The 20103-nt window shown below is 37.7% G+C and overlaps 1 protein-coding gene across 1 annotated transcript in view; it reads left to right on the top strand.

Annotated features, from left to right (window-relative positions):
- Positions 1 to 1222: 1222 nt before the first annotated feature.
- Positions 1223 to 20103, top strand: part of CNGB3 (cyclic nucleotide gated channel subunit beta 3) — a gene marked incomplete at both ends in the record, with an annotated part of 148181 nt that continues 129300 nt past the window's right edge. The window contains 2 exon segments of the mRNA XM_082858993.1: positions 1223 to 1333; positions 11793 to 11874. Of these exon segments, the coding sequence (XP_082715119.1) occupies positions 1223 to 1333; positions 11793 to 11874 (193 nt within the window).

Here is a 20103-nt window from a genome sequence, read left to right as displayed (position 1 = left end):
GAAAACTAGTAATCACATAGATAGCTTTCATAATATTTCAGCAATTTGTAAGAAAATAGTAAACTTGTAAGAAATTTTGGAACAAATTGCTTCTGAGCAATGAATTACATTTCCTCAAAGTGATATTCATCAAACATACTGTCTCTCTGTTATGGGCTGAATAGTATCGCCTCAAAAATTCACGTTGAAGTTCTGATCCCCCTACCTCAAAATGTGACCTTATTTGGAGATAGAGTCTTTAAAGAGGTAAGTTAAAACAAGATCACTGAGGTGGGCCTTAATCTAATATAACTGGTGTCCTTACAAGAAGAGGAAATTTGGACACAAACATGAACAGAGTAAAGACACTGTGAAGACACAGGAAGAGGAAGACCATCCACAAGCCAAGAAGAGAGACTGTTCCTTTACGCACAGCTTACAGAAGAAACTACCCTTGCTGGCATCTTGATATCAGACATCTAGCCTCCAGTATAAATTTATGTTGTTTAAGTCACCCAGTCTGTGGTACTTTGTTATGGCAGCCCTAGCAAACTAATATACTCTCTCTGCTTAATTCTAATGTATTTATCATTATGAATCTGAGGTGGATGTTTAGGCTATTGGGAATGCAAAGCATTATGTCTCATTTTTCACTATATTTTCCAAGAACACCATTAATCTAATCAAATAGTAAAATACTAATTAAAAAAAGAATCACCAGAAGAACAGAAAAAGGAAAAAGTAGTTACTTCACAGTACAGAACTACATGTGAGGACTTTGGGAGAGTTGCTTTATATTATAAGCCTTTATGCACATTTTGTTTTTTCATCATTTGCCTGTAGTACTTTGACAAAAGTTAGATAGAAGAGATAGGTGGGTGGGTAATTAGAAAGAAAGAAAAATAAACAAACCAATGGGTAATGTGATCACATTTAAACAATCATTTAAACAATTTAAATCAACAATGAAGTTTTGTTTAATTCTCACTTATAAGTTACTCACAGGGGTATTTTGACTCTCTAAAGTTCATAAACAGAATTCAAATCATCCAAGCAGAAGTAATTTGCTGCTTTTAAGCCAAAGCCCTGACTAGCTAGAGAGTTGCCTCTAGGAATTAACCAGAACGAAATCCTGATTAAGCAACTAATTGGCTTGTCTACTAATGAAAAGAAAAACAAAGTACATTTCTCTACCTCCAGACACAGAGTCATAAAAACAGAAGTTTTCAGAACCACCTTAAAGATGTTTAAATCCCTGACAATAAGATTCAACAAGGTGAAGCCTAGTGATGGGAGCGATGAGAATAAACAAGGTTCTGATCCAAGCAGCAAGTCACAGCAACCCACGAGACAGGTATGCTCCCCACATCCCTAAATCAGTCTTGATTCTCATCATTTCTTGTCTGGGGAGGAATCTGAATAAACACTATGATGTGTGATTTCTCTGCAGTTTTACTTGCTACCATCTGGGTCATGGACTGTTTGTCTTTGGGGTTTATCCTTATCATTTTATACATACTGCATATATTGGCTTTAGAATGGAATAATAAATGTTTAGAAGACCCTATTATGATTTGGAAAAGCAAAGTAAGACTTCTCCTTGCTGATTTTCACTTCTACCATCAACCAAAATGAAATCATTTCTCAAATATTAAACTGGTTATATGATCTAGTTCCAACAGAGAATGTCAAACATCCTGGTCTTAGGAAACTGCATTTTAACAGTAATTTCTCTAGACCAGGAGTACTCAATAGGGAGTAGTTTGCACTCAGGACAATCAGCAACGTCTGAAGATATTTTTGGTTGTCACAGCCCAGGGGTAGGGAAGTTACTGTCATCTAAAGGGGAAAGGCCAGAAATGCTGTTAAATGTCCTAGAATGAACAGGAGAGCCCTTTACAACATAGAATTATCCAGTTCAAACTTTTAATATTGCCAAAGTGGAGGAACCCTTCTCTGGACAAATATTTGCACAAGTTCTAAGTCTGTTAATCTATAAAATGAGGATGATACCTGCTTTGTAGCCTTGGTATACAAACTAGAGACAGTATAGATAAAGCATATAGTAGGGAATTCCTAAGTGGTAATTATTATCATCATCATTATTAATAATTTGTGTTCTTATGACAGATTTAAGTCCAAATGGTAATTATATGATCAATATTCACTTACAGCTATTTATAGAACAACTTTCATGAATTGCTCACTAGATTTACCTAAAAGCACTATGTAAGATTTTTAGAGCAAGAATTATTTTCACATCTAGGAGAACTGGATGAGAGATGTCAAATACAAACAGGAAGGTACCTCAGGGACTAGCATAGCATGGTCTAATGATTCAGGTTTAAATGAGCCTAGAGTATAAAAAATACCAAGATTACCTAATGTTGGCCCTAGAAAATTTGCCTTCCTTTTCTGATTAACATTGACTGTTTCTGCAGTGGAAAGAAGTGGAGAATGTTCTTTATGAGAGTGCCCTTGACTTTTCTAATACTTGTGTCAAAATAAATAATCTCATACTTTAAAAGTTACTTATATGTTTAAAAACTTATAGACTATCACAAATGTTGAGCTGGGTACTTCCCTTCAACTAGCCTTGTTGTGTTTTTCTCTGGGAAAGTCATTACAGTGATGTATGCCAACTTACCATCATGATTATTTTCCTGCAGAGCACATAAAAATAGCTAATACATTATTCTCTTGGAGAACATAGTAGCTAACAGCAATTACTATGTACCAAGCAAGGTGCTATCCCTTTCCAAGAACTGCTATATTGAATTCTCATGGGCCCTGTTATAATTTGCTACTTACGCACAACTTACAAATTGCAGAGTCTGGATCAGAACCCTGTTCTATCTGACTTTAGTTCCTGAGAGCTAAATCACTAGGTTATATTGATACAAAACAGAAGGCAAAATGAGCAGAAACTCCTTAGAGAGTTGTCTTTCCTTCAGAAACATTAATATTGGAGAGCTACTCAGACTAGACACAAGTAGGGCAGCTCTTAGACACATCCTGTGACATTCCTGACAGCCATAATTTGTGGATGTTAATCAGGAAGTCTGCAGGCATCACATATCTTAAAAGTCATATTGGGGAATTATTTGCAACTACTCTTTCCAGTAACATGTTGGTAAAAGAAAAATAGTTTTTCTCCAGTTTCAAATATGCTAAATGTTAAAAATGACACAAAGTTAAAACCCTCTTTTCATCTACAGAATATAACCTTTTTTTTTTAACATCTTTATTGGAGTATAATTGCTTTACAATGGTATGTTAGTTTCAGCTTCACAACAAAATGAATCAGTTATATATATACATATATTCCCATATCTCTTCCCGCTTGCGTCTCCCTCCCTCCCACCCTCCCTATCCCACCCCTCCAGGCGGTCACAAAGCACCGAGCTGATCTCCCTGTGCTATGCGGCTGCTTCCCACTAGTTATCTACCTTACGTTTGGCAGTGTATATATGTCCATGCCTCTTTATCGCTTTGTCACCGTTTACCCTTCCCCCTCCCCACAGCCTCAAGTCCATTCTCAAGTAAGTCTGTGTCTTTATTCCTGTTTCACCCCTAGGTTTTTCATGACTTTTTTTTTTTTAATTCCATATATATGTGTTAGCATACGGTATTTGTCTCTCTCTTTCTGACTTACTTCACTCTGTATGACAGACTCTAGGTCTATCCACCTCATTACAAATAGCTCAATTTCGTCTCTTTTTATGGCTGAGTAATATTCCATTGTATATATGTGCCACATCTTCTTTATCCATTCATCCGATGATGGACATTTAGGTTGTTTCCATCTCTGGGCTATTGTAAATAGAGCTGCAATGAACATTTTGGTACATGACTCTTTTTGAATTATGGTTTTCTCAGGGTATATGCCCAGTAGTGGGATTGCTGGGTCATATGGTAGTTCTATTTGTAGCTTTTTAAGGAACCTCCATACTGTTCTCCACAGTGGCTGTATCAATTTACATTCCCACCAACAGTGTAAGAGGGTTCCCTTTTCTCCACACCCTCTCCAGCATTTATTGTTTCTAGATTTTTTGATGATGGCCATTCTGACTGGTGTGAGATGATATCTCATTGTAGTTTTGATTTGCATTTCTCTCATGATTAGTGATGTTGAGCATTCTTTCATGTGTTTGTTGGCACTCTGTATATCTTCTTTGGAGAAATGTCTATTTAGGTCTTCTGCCCATTTTTGGATTGGGTTGTTTGTTTTTTTGTTATTAAGCTGCATGAGCTGCTTATAAATTTTGGAGATCAATCCTTTGTCAGTTGCTTCATTTGCAAATATTTTCTCCCATTCTGAGGGTTGTCTTTTGGTCTTGTTTATGGTTTCCTTTGCTGCGCAAAAGCTTTTAAGCTTCATTAGGTCCCATTTGTTTACTCTTGTTTTTATTTCCATTTCTCTAGGAGGTGGGTCAAAAAGGACCTTGCTGTGATTTATGTCATAGAGTGTTCTACCTATGTTTTCCTCTAAGAGTTTGATAGTTTCTGGCCTTACATTTAGGTCTTTAATCCATTTTGAGCTTATTTTTGTGTATGGTGTTAGGGAGTGATCTAATTTCATACTTTTACATGTAGCTGTCCAGTTTTCCCAGCACCACTTATTGAAGAGGCTGTCCTTTCTCCACTGTACATTTCTGCCTCCTTTGTCAAAGATAAGGTGACCATATGTGCGTGGGTTTATCTCTGGGCTTTCTATCCTGTTCCATTGATCTATCTTTCTGTTTTTGTGCCAGTACCATACCGTCTTGATAACTGTAGCTTTGTAGTATAGTCTGAAGTCAGGGAGCCTGATTCCTCCAGTTCCTTCTTTCCTTCTCAAGATTGCTTTGGCTATTCGGGGTCTTTTGTGTTTCCATACAAATTGCAAAATTTTTTGTTCTAGTTCTGTGAAAAATGCCAGTGGTAGTTTGATAGGGATTGCATTGAATCTATAGATTGCTTTGGGTAGTAGAGTCATTTTCACAATGTTGATTCTTCCAACCCAAGAACATGGTATATCTCTCCATCTATTTGTATCATCTTTAATTTCTTTCATCAGTGTCTTATAATTTTCTGCATACAGATCTTTTGTCTCCTTAGGTAGGTTTATTCCTAGATATTTTATTCTTTTTGTTGCAATGGTAAATGGGAGTGTTTTCTTGATTTCACTTTCAGATTTTTCATCATTAGTATATAGGAATGCCAGAGATTTCTGTGCATTAATTTTGTATCCTGCCACTTTACCAACTTCATTGATTAGCTCTAGTAGTTTTCTGGTAGCATCTTTAGGGTTCTCTATGTATAGGATCATGTCATCTGCAAACAGTGACAGCTTTACTTCTTCTTTTCCGATTTGGATTCCTTTTATTTCCTTTTCTTCTCTGATTGCTGTGGCTAAAACTTCCAAAACTATGTTGAATAAGAGTGGTGAGAGTGGGCAACCTTGTCTTGTTCCTGATCTTAGTGGAAATGCTTTCAGTTTTTCACCATTGAGGATGATGTTTGCTGTGGGCTTGTCATATATGGCCTTTATTATGTTGAGGAAAGTTCCCTCTATGCCTACTTTCTGCAGGGTTTTTATCATAAATGGGTGTTGAATTTTGTCAAAAGCTTTCTCTGCATCTATTGAGATGATCATATGGTTTTTCTCCTTCAATTTGTTAATATGGTTTATCACATTGATAGATTTGCGTATATTGAAGAATCCTTGCATTCCTGGAATAAACCCCACTTGATCATGGTGTATGATCCTTTTAATGTGCTGTTGGATTCTGTTTGCTAGTATTTTGTTGAGGATTTTTGCATCTATGTTCATCAGTGATATTGGCCTGTAGTTTTCTTTCTTTGTGACATCTTTGTCTGGTTTTGGTATCAAGGTGATGGTGGCCTCGTAGAAGGAGTTTGGGAGTGTTCCTCCCTCTGCTATATTTTGGAAGAGTTTGAGAAGGATAGGTGTTAGCTCTTCTCTAAATGTTTGATAGAATTCGCCTGTGAAGCCATCTGGTCCTGGGCTTTTCTTTGTTGGAAGATTTTTAATCACAGTTTCAATTTCAGTGCTTGTGATTGGTCTGTTCATATTTTCTATTTCTTCCTGATTCAGTCTTGGCAGGTTGTGCATTTCTAAGAATTTGTCCATTTCTTCCAGATTGTCCATTTTATTGGCATAGAGTTGCTTGTAGTAATCTCTCATGATCTCTTTTATCTCTGCAGTGTCAGTTGTTACCTCTCCTTTTTCATTTCTAATTCTATTGATTTGAGTCTTCTCCCTTTTTTTCTTGATGAGTCTGGCTAGTGGTTTATCTATTTTGTTTATCTTCTCAAAGAACCAGCTTTTAGTTTTATTGATCTTTGCTATTGTTTCCTTCATTTCTTTTTCATTTATTTCTGATCTGATTTTTATGATTTCTTTCCTTCTGCTAGCTTTGGGGTTTTTTTGTTCTTCTTTCTCTAATTGCTTGAGGTGCAAGGTTAGGTTGTTTATTCGAGATGTTTCCTGCTTCTTAAGGTGGGCTTGTATTGCTATAAACTTCCCCCTTAGAACTGCTTTTGCTGCATCCCACAGGTATTGGGTCATTGTGTCTCCATTGTCATTTGTTTCTAGGTATTTTTTGATTTCCTCTTTGATTTCTTCAGTGATCACTTCATTATTAAGTAGTGTATTGTTTAGCCTCCATGTGTTTGTATTTTTTACAGATCTTTTCCTGTAATTGATATCTACTCTCATGGCGTTGTGGTCAGAAAAGATACTTGATACAATTTCAATTTTCTTAAATTTACCAAGGCTTGATTTGTGACCCAAGATATGATCTATCCTGGAGAATGTTCCATGAGCACTTGAGAAAAATGTGTATTCTGTTGGTTTTGGATGGAATGTCCTATAAATATCAATTAACTCCATCTCGTTTAATGTATCATTTAAAGCTTGTGTTTCCTTATTTATTTTCATTTTGGATGATCTGTCCATTGGTGAAAGTGGGGTGTTAAAGTCCCCTACTATGAATGTGTTACTGTCGATTTCCCCTTTTATGGTTGTCAGTATTTGCCTTATGTATTGAGGTGCACCTATGTTGGGTGCATAAATATTTACAATTGTTATATCTTCCTCTTGGATCGATCCCTTGATCATTATGTAGTGTCCTTCTTTGTCTCTTCTAATAGTCTTTGTTTTAAAGTCTATTTTGTCTGATATGAGAATTGCTACTCCAGCTTTCTTTTGGTTTCCATTTGCATGAAATACCTTTTTCCATCCCCTTACTTTCAGTCTGTATGTGTCTCTAGGTCTGAAGTGGGTCTCTTGTAGACAGCAAATATATGGGTCTTGTTTTTGTATCCATTCAGCCAATCTGTGTCTTTTGGTGGGAGCATTTAGTCCATTTACATTTAAGGTAATTATCGATATGTGTGTTCCTATTCCCATTTTCTTAATTGTTTTGGGTTCGTTATTGTAGATCCTTTCCTTCTTTTGTGTTTCTTGCCTAGAGAAGTTCCTTTAGCAGTTGTTGTAGAGCTGGTTTGGTGGTGCTGAACTCTCTCAGCTTTTGCTTGTCTGTAAAGGTTTTAATTTCTCCATCAAATCTGAATGAGATCCTTGCTGGGTAGAGTAGTCTTGGTTGCAGGTTTTTCTCCTTCAACACTTTCAATATGTCCTGCCACTCCCTTCTGGCTTGCAGAGTTTCTGCTGAAAGATCAGCTGTTAACCTTATGGGGATTCCCTTGTGTGTTATTTGTTGTTTTTCCCTTGCTGCTTTTAATATGTTTTCTTTGTATTTAATTTTTGACAGTTTGATTAATATGTGTCTTGGCGTATTTCTCCTTGGATTTATCCTGTATGGGACTCTCTGTGCTTCCTGGACTTGATTAACTATTTCCTTTCCCATATTAGGGAAGTTTTCAACTATAATCTCTTCAAATATTTTCTCAGTCCCTTTCTTTTTCTCTTCTTCTTCTGGAACCCCTATAATTCGAATGTTGGTGCGTTTAATGTTGTCCCAGAGGTCTCTGAGACTGTCCTCAGTTCTTTTCATTCTTTTTTCTTTATTCTGCTCTGCAGTAGTTATTTCCACTATTTTATCTTCCAGGTCACTTATCCGTTCTTCTGCCTCAGTTATTCTGCTATTGATCCCATCTAGAGTACTTTTAATTTCATTTATTGTGTTGTTCATCGTTGCTTGTTTCATCTTTAGTTCTTCTAGGTCCTTGTTAACTGATTCTTGCAATTTGTCCATTTTATTGTCCATTCTATCTCCAAGATTTCGGATCAACCTTACTATCATTATTCTGAATTCTTTTTCAGGTAGACTGCCTATTTCCTCTTCATTTGTTAGGTCAGGTGGGTTTTTATCTTGCTCCTTTATCTGCTGTGTGTTTTTCTGTCTTTTCATTTTGCTTATCTTACTGTGTTTGGGGTCTCCTTTTTTTTTTTTTGCAGGCTGAAGGTTCTTAGTTCCTGTTGTTTTTTGTGTCTGTCCCCAGTGGCTAAGGTTGGTTCAGTGGGTTGTGTAGGCTTCCTGGTGGAGGGTACTAGTGCCTGTGTTCTGGTGTATAAGGCTGGATCTTGTCTTTCTGGTGGGCAGGTCCACGTCTGGTGGTGTGTTTTGGGGTGTCTGTAGACTTATTATGATTTTGGGCAGCCTCTCTGCTAATGGGTGGGGTTGTGTTCCTGTCTTGCTAGTTGTTTGGCATAGGATGTCCAGCACTGTAGCTTGCTGGTCGTTGAGTGAAGCTGGGTGCTGGTGTTGAGATGGAGATCTCTCGGAGATTTTTGCTGTTTGATATTATGTGCAGCTGGGAGGCCTCTTGTGGACCAGTGTCCTGAAGTTGGCTCTCCCACCTCAGAGGCACAGCACTGAGTCCTGGCTGCAGCACCAAGAGCCTTTCATCCACAGGGCTCCTTAATTTGGGATGATTCGTTGTCTATTCAGGTATTCCACAGATGCAGGGTATATCAAGTTGATTGTGGAGCTTTAATCCGCTGCTTCTGAGGCTGCTGGGAGAGATTTCCCTTTCTCTTCTTTGTTCTCACAGTTCCCAGGGGCTCAGTTTTGGATTTGGCCCCGCCTGTGCGTGTAGGTCGCCGGAGGGCGTCTGTTCTTTGCTCAGACAGGACGGGGTTAAAGGAGCCGCTGATTCGGAGGCTCTGGCTCACCCAGGCCGGGGGGTAGGGAGGGTCACGGAGTGCGGGGCGGGCCTGCAGCGGCAGAGGCCGGCATGACGCTGCAGCCTGAGGTGCACCGTGCGCTCTCCCGGGGGAACCGTCCCCGGATCCCGGGACCCCGGTAGCGGCGGGCTGCACAGGCTCCCCGGAAGGGCGTGTGGCTAGTGACCTGCGCTCGCACACAGGCCTCCTGGCAGCGGCAGCAGCGGCCTTAGCGTCCCATGTCCGTCTCTGGGCTCCGCACTCTTAGCCGCAGCTCACGCCCGTCCCCTGAGCTCTCCCAAGCAGCGTTCCCAATCCCCCCTCCTCGTGCACCAGGAAACAAAGAGGGACGTAAAAGTCTCTTGCCTCTTCGGCAGGTCCAGACCCCTCCCCGGACTCTCTCCCGGCCAGCCGCGGCGCACCAACGCCCTGCAGGCTGTGTTCACGCCGCCAACCTCAGTCCTCTCCCAGCGCTCCGACAAAAGCCGGAGCCTCAGCTCCCAGTCCCGCCCGCCCCGGCGGGCGAGCAGACAAGCCTCTCGGCTGGTGAGTGCCGGTCAGCCCGATCCTCTGCGCTGGAATCTGTCCGCTTTGCCCTCCGCACCCCTGTTGCTGTCCTCTCCTCCGCGGCTCCCAAGCTCCCCCACTCCGCCTCCCGAAGTCTCCACCCGCGAAGGGGCTCCTAGTGTGTGGACACTTTTCCTCCTTCACAGCTCTCTCCCGCTGGTGCAGGACCCGTCCCTATTCTTTTGTCTCTGTTTAGTTTTTTCTTTTGCCCTAACCAGGTACGTGGGGGGTTCCTTGCCTTTTGGGAGGTCTGAGGTCTTCTGCCAGCGTTCAGTAGGTGCTCCGTAGGAGTTGTTCCACGCATAGATGTATTTCTGGTGTATCTGTGGAGAGGAAGGTGATCTCCGCGTCTTACTCTTCCGCCATCTTCCCGGAAGTCTCCCTATGTTACTCCTGTTGCTAAAGGATCCACGTTTCATCTAGAAAGGACATAAATCTGGCAATCTCACTTCAGGCTTAGCCCATCCCCCTTTTTTCCCTTTGCGTTTAGTCTGTTTCACTTGCTCATAGCGGGTCGCATGTAGAGGCCTTCCCACCAGCCCTTCAAACGAGAGCTCCCTGTGAAACGGCTGAGCCGACACCTCAGCTCGGGACGTGCGCTGAAGGTCCTCACAGGACACTCGACCCAGAATATAACCTTTTAAAATGACATTTAAACAACATATTTCTGAAATACAAATCGATTATTTGAGTCCTATAAAAATCTATGAATGAATAAATCAATTTACATTGTATTTTAAGTGTCATTTAAATAGTTAATTCTCAAACTAAAATAGCATATGTAATTCAAATTTGTCAATAACCATGAAATCAAAAACTGCAAACTCAGACTAGTACAAACTCTCTCTCATACTCCAGAATAAGACACTATTCACATAAAACTACATTTATGTACAATAAAACTATGATGGAAATGTTTCTGAATAACATGATGTAAAAGTATTTGATTGAAGTCAGAAGGCTTTATCACTACTTCATAATCTATCCAGGGATCCATACTTTTCTAACCACTTAATCAATTTCCTATTCAATAATATAAGAATAATAATACCTGCCTTGCCTAACACATATGAGTCTTAAATTAAATCATCTGATCAATTTGCTTTCCAGTTTAAAATGTTTCTGACATACAGTGTCTGAAAATAATGTCAAACTTCACATCAAGGCTTAAAAGACTCTCAAAATTCCTTCCTACTTCACTAGCCTCATCTTCTCACCCTTTTTCCCTTCCAAGCACTTCTGTAGTCTCCCTTCACCTACATACACCTTAGGCTTTTGCTAAACATACGTCCACTGCCTGTAATATTTTCCATGACTTGTCCATCTGGAAAACAAAAATCTCATCTTGATTTGTAAATTCAGGAGTCACTTCCTTTTGAATAGTGTCCCTCCTTTCCCTTCAACTCCAGAAGAACTGACCACTCCCCTTTATGCCCCACCTCTAGCATCTACTAACATTGTGTCATCACTGATAACATTTCATGTCAGTTGCACTGGTGTGTGTTTGTTCCCCCTGTGCAGCTGTGAGCAGTTTGGGAGCCAAACTTTCTATGCTCTAACCTTATATCTTATTTTACCCTGTCCCCATGGGAAAATCTTCAGGTATACACTGACCACATCCAGTGAGATATACTTACATTTCAAAGGAAAGCTTAAATGTTAAGATAAATGATGAGATAGACGCAAATGAAATCATGGAATGTAAAAGGAAGAGAGCTATGAGTAAAGACACCAAGGTACTTTCTTCTTTCCATCATTTTACATTCTACCTCTAAAGACCTAGACTGGGACCAATGCTATGGCTGTAGGAAGTTAGAACCAGGCTGTAGGAAGTTAGAACCAGAACTGGGAGAAACATGTGCCTGGGAGATGCAGCAAACACAGTGAAAAAAACAGACTGTGGTCAACAAACTGTGGAGATTGAAGTTGATTATTCAATAATAGAGCCATGAACATTCATTTAAGTGCAAGAATTATCATTTTTAGTATATCATAAACAAATGATCAATTTTAATGACTGGCTTGATAATGGAATGAAAAACTCTTATATTTTACATTCAACTTCATTTTATGTAAAATCACATGTACTATCTCTATTTTTTTCTCAAAGGGAGAAAACAAAAATGAAAAGAAATCTCTCAAAACCAAGATGCCTCCAGTTTCAGCTGAAGAGTCATACACCAAAATTCAAGGTAAGAACCCAAATCTGCAGAAAGAAAACGTAAAAAGTAAAATGTATATTTCTCTGAAAAATTTGTCTGATGAAACACCTGTCCTTGACTAGGTAAATTATGTAGGGTCACACTTGAGATTATTTGAAGATCTGGATATTTATAAAAATTATTTCTTCATTCAGTCAGTTATTCAATAGATGCTTTTTTGTCACCTACCACGTGCCAGGCCCTGTTCTGTGGGTTGGAGATACAGTGGTAAAGAATATGGGCCAAATTTGTGTTAACGTAAGTGTATAGCGAACAATGAAATTTCAGGTAAGTGTTATAAAAACATTAAAATAGATGTGGGTTATACATGTTTAAAGGTTCTGTTCTCTTCGCCCTTGAAACTCCATTAGAAATCTTATCTACTCCTAGGGCTACCACATTCACTTCTACATTGATGATTCCAAATTCATATCAGACCAATTTCTTTTTTAAGACCCTGTCCAATATTTTCCAAGTAACCACTGGACAAATATACCTGTATGTTCTGCTGCCATCCTAAAGAAAGCATGTCCAAAATTTAATTCCTTATCTTCCCCTTCAAATAAGCTCCCTCTCCTGATTTATTTCTATTCCTGGTTCTATTATTTTTTCAGTCTCTCAAAACCTAATTCATGTTTATTCCTCTATCTAGGCTGTTCTATAAAGGAAATCAGTCACCAAATCTCCTTTCATAATGGCCCTCAAACCCACTTCATTCCTTTCCAATTCCACCACTAATGCCATCCTTATTAGTAACTCATGCCTACATGACTCCCAGGCTCTAAGTGATCTCTTCTGATTAGGACTCTTTCACCCAATCTCTCCCCTTTTCATCCAGCCCCAACAGTATTAGCAGATTACTTTCCATTAATCATTATTTTGATCTCACGTCTCTGTTAGTCTCTTCTAAAGAGCCTTAAGTGCCTCAATATTGCCTGCAGGACAAAATCTAAATTACTTCATCTGACTTGGTAGGATCTAATGAAATCTATTACCAGCTCCTCTCCTATTTCTCCTGAGTATTAACACTACATTATCACCAATAAAACATAAAACAGATAGAAGAATCACTAGAACAGAATATGCTACTGTTAAATAATGAAAACATACAATTATTGTTACAAAACTAGAGTAAATGTTTTCGCTTTTCATCTATTAGACAAAGGTAAATGTATGATAATTTTTACTAGAACAAATTTTGGAGCTGAAGCACAATTGAGTTTTTGCTAGCCAGAATTTCTATCTCTAAGGAGGAAAAATAAGAAACACATGAAAATTACAGGCAAGATTGTAAATAAAGAAGCAAATCACAAGAAAGGTTGTAAGTAAACAAATTCCTCTATAGGAATATCCCCACAATCAAATACTGAAGAAATGGTCCCATTGTCATTATACTTGACTGCTCTTATTTAAAAGAAAAACAAAGAATCTATGTGAAGAAAATAACAATTTAACAGAAAAATATAGAATAATCTTGAATAACTGGAGGAAAATAATATGTTCCCAGTTTGGAGGGTAACATTATAAAGATACAGATCTAGTTTTGTAAATAATTCATACTTCTATTTTCATGATCTCCTCTCTACCTGCTTTCAACAATATATTTTTAAAAACAAGGGAAGAAAATTCACTTTAGTTTTCTTGATTTTATTTATTTATTTACTTATTTATTTGGAAGTACAGATCTAGGTTTTTATTATTCTGATTAGAATGTAGAGAATACTTACTGTGTCTATAGAGATCAGCTGGGTTTTTTCACTTTCTTTTGCATTTTCATCTCAGCCAAGAAGACAGCAAAATAGTGTCTTCTAAACAGTCATCATTTACTTACTTGAGGAGAAAGAAAAAAAAAGTAAATGTTCTGCAATGTTTTTCAACATGAATGCAGTTTAATACTACCTCCTAACTGATTATTAAAGCTAGGCTCTTCAATTGTTAGATTATCTGATTTAAAATGTTTACAATGATATATCACTGAAAGAGAAGCATTTAATAATCATAAAGTCTCCATTTCTGATAAAAGTTTACACACATATATTACTTCCACAGACAGTAAGACTCCTATACCAAGAGGATATAATAAAAAAATGTGTTCTTGACATTTTTTTCCCTCCCACCTCAACAAAAACAAAACATCAACCAAAAGACACCTCTCTTGATTCCACTACCCCTTTGGCTATTGCCTCATTCCCATATTCTCCTTTAGAGTAAGGCTGCTTGAAATAGCTATCTATACTTGTAGTCTCTGATTCCTGTTGTCTCTTTCTCTTTTTTATTTTTTTATTGGAGTATAGTTGATTTACAATGTTGTGTTAATTACTGCTGTACAGCAAAGTGACTCAGATATATATATACATTCTTTTTCATATTATTTTCCTTTATGGTTTATAAGATATTGAATATAGTTCCCTGTGCTATGCAGTAGGACCTTGTTTATCCATTCTATATATACCAGTTTGCATCTGCTAATCCCAAACTCCCAATCCATCCCTCTCCCATTCCCTCCCCATTGGCAACCACCAGTCTATTCTCTATGTCTCTGATTCTGTTTCTGTTTCATAAATAGGCTCATTTGTGTCATACTTTAGATTCCACATATAAGTGATATCATATGCTATTTGTCTTTCTCTTTCTGACTTACTTCACTTAGTAAGATAATGTCTAGGTCCCTCCATGTTGCCATAAATGACATTATTTGGTTCTTTTTATGGCTGAGTAGTATTCCATTGTATATATGTACCACATCTTCCTTATCCATTCATCTGTCGATGGACATTTAGGTTTTTTTCATGTCTTGGCTATTGTGAATAATGCTATAAACATAGGGGTGCATATATATTTTTGAATTATAGTTTTGTCTGGATATATGCCCAGGAGTGGAATTGCTGAATCAAATGGTAATTCTATTTTTAGTTTGCTGAGGAATCTCCATACTGTTTTGTACAGTGGCTGCACCAACTGACATTCCCACCAACAGTGTAGGAGGGTTCCCTTTTCTCCACACCCTCTCCAGCTCTTGACATCTTTTTATCAACAGCATTATTTAATCTTCAAATTTTTCAAAAGGAGTAGAAGGTTCTTCTGTAGATCATATAAGAATTTTCATTGCATACAATGAACTGTTGGTTAACAAATGGAGGTATTGAGGAAGAGAGAAACACCCTACAGTAGAAATCAACTCTGCATATCCAAAGGAAGAAAAAAGCACAGAATTGTCAAGATAATTCAAACTATAATTCTGTTTTATTTTGAGTTATTTTAATTTTTTTATTGACATATAGTCGATTTACAATGTTGTGTTAGTTGCTAGTGTACAGAAAAGTGATACAGTTATACATATTTATACAAAAATAAAGAATATTTCATATTCTTTTCCATTATGGTTTATCACAGGATATTGAATATAGTTCCCTGTGCTATACAGTAGGACCTTGTTATATATCGATTTTATATACAGTATTTTATATCTGCTAATCCCGAACACCTAATTTATCCCTCCCACAGCCCTTTACCCCTTTGGTAACCATAAGTTTGTTTTCTGAGTCTGTAAGTCTGTTTCTGTTTTGTAAGTAAGTTTATTTATGTCATATTTTAGATTCCACATATAAGTGATACCATACGGTATTTGTCTTTCTCTTTCTGACTTACTTCACTTCATATGGTAATCTCTAGGTCCCTCCATGTTGCTGCAAATGACATTATTTCATTCTTTTTTATGGCTGAGCTGTATTCCATTGTGTATATATACCACATCTTCTTTATCCATTCATCTGTAGACATTTAAGTTGCTTCCATGTCTTGGCTACTGTAAAAGTGCTGCTGTGAACATTAGGGCATGCATGTATCTTTTTGAATTAGTGTTTTCATTATTTCCAGAATTGCTGGATCATATGGTCATTCTATTTTTAGTTTTCTAAGGAACCTCCATACTGGTCTCGATAGTGGCTGCATCAATTTACATTCCCACCAACAGTGTAGGAGGGTTTTCCCTTTTCTCTACACCCTCTCCAGCATTTGTTATTTGTAGACTTTTAAATGGTGGCCATTCTAACTGGTGTGAGGTGATACCTCATTGTATTTTGATTTGCATTTCTCTAATAAGTAACAATGTTGAGCATCTTTCTGTGTGCCTATTGACTATCTGTATGCCTTCTTTGGTGAAATGTCTATTTAGGTCTTCTGCCTATTTTTTGATTAGGTTGTTTGTTTTTTCATTATTGAGTTGTATGAGCTGTTTGTATAGTTTTGAAATTAAGCCCTTGTCAGTCACATTGTTTACAAGTATTTTCTCCCAGTCTTGTAGGTTGTCTTTTTGTTTTGTTTATGGTTTCCTTTGCTGTATAAAAGTTTGATTTGGTTCCATTTGTTTATTTTTGTTATTTCTATTGCCTTGGGAGCCTGACCAAAGAACACATTGGTACGATTTTTGTCAGAGAATGTTTTGCCTATGTTCTATTCTAGGAGTTTTAAGGTGTTGTGTCTATATTTAACTCTTTAAACCATTTTGAGTTTATTTTTGTACATGGTGTGATGTTATGTTCTAACTTCACTGATTTACATACAGCTGTCCAACTTTCCCAATATTACTAGCTGAAGAGACTGTCTTTTCTCCAGTGTATATTCTTGTCTCCTTTGTGGATGATTAATTGATTGTAGGTGTGTGGGTTTATTTCTGGGCTCTCTTCTGTTCCATTGATTCATATGTCTGTTTTTGTACCAATACCACACTGTTTTGATTACTGTAGCTTTGTAGTATTGTCTAAAGTCTGGGAGGGTTATGCCTCCTGCTTTGTTCTTTTTCCTCAAGATTCCTTTGGCTATTCTGGGTCTTTTATGGTTCCATATAAATTTTAGGATTATTTGTTCTAGTTTTGTGAAAAATGTCATGAGTAATTTGATAGTGATCACACTAAATCTGTAGGTTGCTTTGGGTAATATGGCCATTTTAACAATGTTAAGTCTTCCAATCCAAGAGGATGATATATCTTTCCATTTCTTTAAATCACTTTCAATTTCATTTATCAATGTTTTATAGTTCTCAGCATATAAGTCTTTCACCCCCTTGATCAGGTTCATTCCTAAGTACTTTATTTTTTTGATGAGATTTTAATATTATGAGTTATTTTATAATAGTGATGGTTTCAAATCTGTAGTTCTCACATAAAAATACAACCTTGACGACATGAAACCAAGAATCACATCTATGGGATTACAAGTTTATTCTTATTCTTGTTATACTCTATTCAAAGTATGTTTGTAATCTTAATATTTCCTGGCTGGTAATAAAAGCTCTTTCATGGAAACTTCATTTAATAGAGGAGCTATTTGAGTGGGAAGGAAAAAAAATAGTTTCATTTAAATTTGCAGACTTAGCATGTCTTCAGAAACTTTAATAGGAATAACAGTTATATTTGAGATATTTTGTTTTGAAAAAGCAAAATTATTACTGTTTAAATATAGCCTCTTATACATGGTTGGTATTTCTGTGTTCTTCACTTCAAAACATGCAGGTGCAATGTCATAATATCTGCAGATGTTGATTTCTGATTATAGAACTCTTATCTTCTGCAGAGCCTGGTTTAATTTATATCTGCCATAGAAATGAAGAACGCAACATATTTTTGATTCAAATAAAGATAACTTACTAAAGTCCTCTTTTGATTACAATCATTTTTCTTAGGCTTCCACTTCACTTATATTACATTAAATGTTTCTTTAAATTAATGTTTTGGTACCAGCATAGGATATGTAAATGACTTACCTAGTGATTTATGATGCCGTAAAGTGACTCTATTTGTGTGGAAATGGATCGAAGTTTGGTGCCCATAACTTGTATGGCTTGGTAAGCTCAATAATGCCCCTCAAAGTATCCATACCCCAACTCCCCAAACCTATGAATTTGTTACCTTACATGGGAAAAAATTGCTATGATTATATTAAAGATCTCGAGATGGTAAGATTATTCTGCATTATCCAGGGGCCCTCAATGTAGTCAAAGGGTCTTTATAAGAAGAAGACAAAAGGGCCAAAGGCAGAAGAAGGAGATGGGATGATGGAAGCAGAGGTTGGATTGATGCATTCTGAAGTTGGGGGAAGGGACCATGAACCAAGGAATTCAGGCAGCCTCTACAAGCTGGAAAAGATGAGGAAACAGATTCTCTCCTAAAGCCTCCAGAAGGAATGCAGCCTGTCTTAGACTTCTGACTTACAGAACTGTAAGTGAATAAATCTGTGTTGCTTTAAGCCATTAAATTTGTGGTAATTTGCTACAGAAATAGAAAACTAACATATATGGCTTTAAAATACTCCACACTTTCAAAGTCACAATTAAGAAAATGACATTTTCAGTCCAAACAATCATACAATTAATACTAAAGGCAGTATTTTGTACTAGAAAACACAGAGTTTGACACCCCTGAATTCAAATTATTACTCTGCTACTTAACTAGTTTTGTGTGACCTTAGTTGGTCAAGATATTTAACATCTCTGACTCTTAGCTTGCTTGTGTATAAAATAAGGAGAATACTGTCATCACTAGGTTGTGGGTATGAATTTAATTAGTATACATAAAGCATTTAGCATCGAGGTTGGTAAATTCCAGTGTTGATAGAAATCAGATAGCTTAAACGAGGATCACGTATGCCCTGTCTAAAAAGCCAGAGGTCACTCGGCTCCGACCAATAGCTGTCATGCGGGGAAGAGGGTTAAGTGCTGCCAGACATTTCATCTTCAGTCTAGAGAGACTGCAAATACAAATCTTAACTTGAAATTTCCCAGTTTTTAAACATTGACTTTTTAATGTTTAAATATTCCCTTATTTTACATCATTGAAAGAAAACTGAATTCTTGTCAAATTTAGCCCACACTACCATTCTGTGGCCTCTAACCAACCACATGTAGGTACTCCATGTAGTTAAAACCTGTGGACATTGACAACACTCGACAAGATGTTTTTAGTTATCCTCTTAGTCTTCCCTTCTTTTCCAGTCATGCTCTCCAGCCCAGAATTTATGTTGCAAACAGACTACAAGTGTGGGGTCCTCCCTGCACCTTCTGAGCCAAATCACTCTCCACAACCAAGATCCCAGCGTGCCAGGTTCAGCACAGTTCCAGGTCTGCAGAGGCATCACAGGCTTTGCCAGTCCCCCACCATCTATCCAAACTGACCTAGCCTGCATCTCAGCCAACTCAGTTTGAACAGACATCCAGAGAGCTAAAAAACAAACAAACAAAAAACGGCTCTAGGGCTTCCCTGGTGGTGCAGTGGTTGAGAGTCTGCCTGCTGATGCAGGGGACATGGGTTCGTGACCCGGTCTGGGAAGATCCCACATGCTGCGGAGCGGCTGGGCCTGTGAGCCATGGCCGCTGAGCCTGCGCGTCCGGAGCCTGTGCTCCACTACGGGAGAGGCCACAACAGTGAGAGGCCTGCTTACCGCAAAAAAAAAAACAAAAAAAAACAAAACAAAAAAAAAAAAAACAAAAAACGGCTCTAGAGCTAAAACTGCTCTAAAAAATAAATTATATTATATTTTAAAATATAGAGAGAAAAAAGGAAGGAAAATCCTAGCTTGTTTAAACAAGAGACCACTCTTTAGTCCTTGGTAGTAACAATTAACTTATTCAACTTAACTTGTCTTATGTAGAATAGGAAAATAGGCAGACTGTCTACTGAAATTTAATTTACAAGTATCAGTAAAGACTTCCCTATGTAAACAGACTGGCAGGCATGAGAGGAACTACTATGGCTAATTTTAGCAGTATAGTCCACTTTGTGACTATTGGTCCTATTCACCAGCCAAGGGCTAAGGTGGGAATATAGAAACTACATCAGCAAAAAAAAGAATGAAACTTTTTATCAAAATTACTCAAGCATGTTTCTCTGCTTCATCCCAAAAGAAAGTCTTATACAGTATACAATTAGAATTATAGAACTCAATAAGAAATATTCATTCAAAACTAATACCTAATGTGATGACGAACAAAAGAAATGAGAAATGAATAAACTTGGCATGTGAAATTTCTGAAAACTTAGTCTAGAAAAAAGATAAGTAACATGGGCTTTGCAGTTTGAAACGATGAAGAAAATTCCCAACCATGCTGAGGACATGCTGGGACATAGGCATAATCAGGGCACCTTGGGTGGCAAGGGCTCATCATAAGAAACCTTGTGGATAACTGGAACTGAAAAAGTGTTCAGGGGATGGAAGCAGCCGTAGGAG

This window comes from Leucopleurus acutus (assembly GCF_964270905.1).
Source record: "Leucopleurus acutus genome assembly, chromosome: 17".
NCBI classification, from domain to species: Eukaryota; Metazoa; Chordata; class Mammalia; order Artiodactyla; family Delphinidae; genus Leucopleurus; species Leucopleurus acutus.
This window is presented reverse-complemented; position numbering and strand designations above follow the sequence as displayed.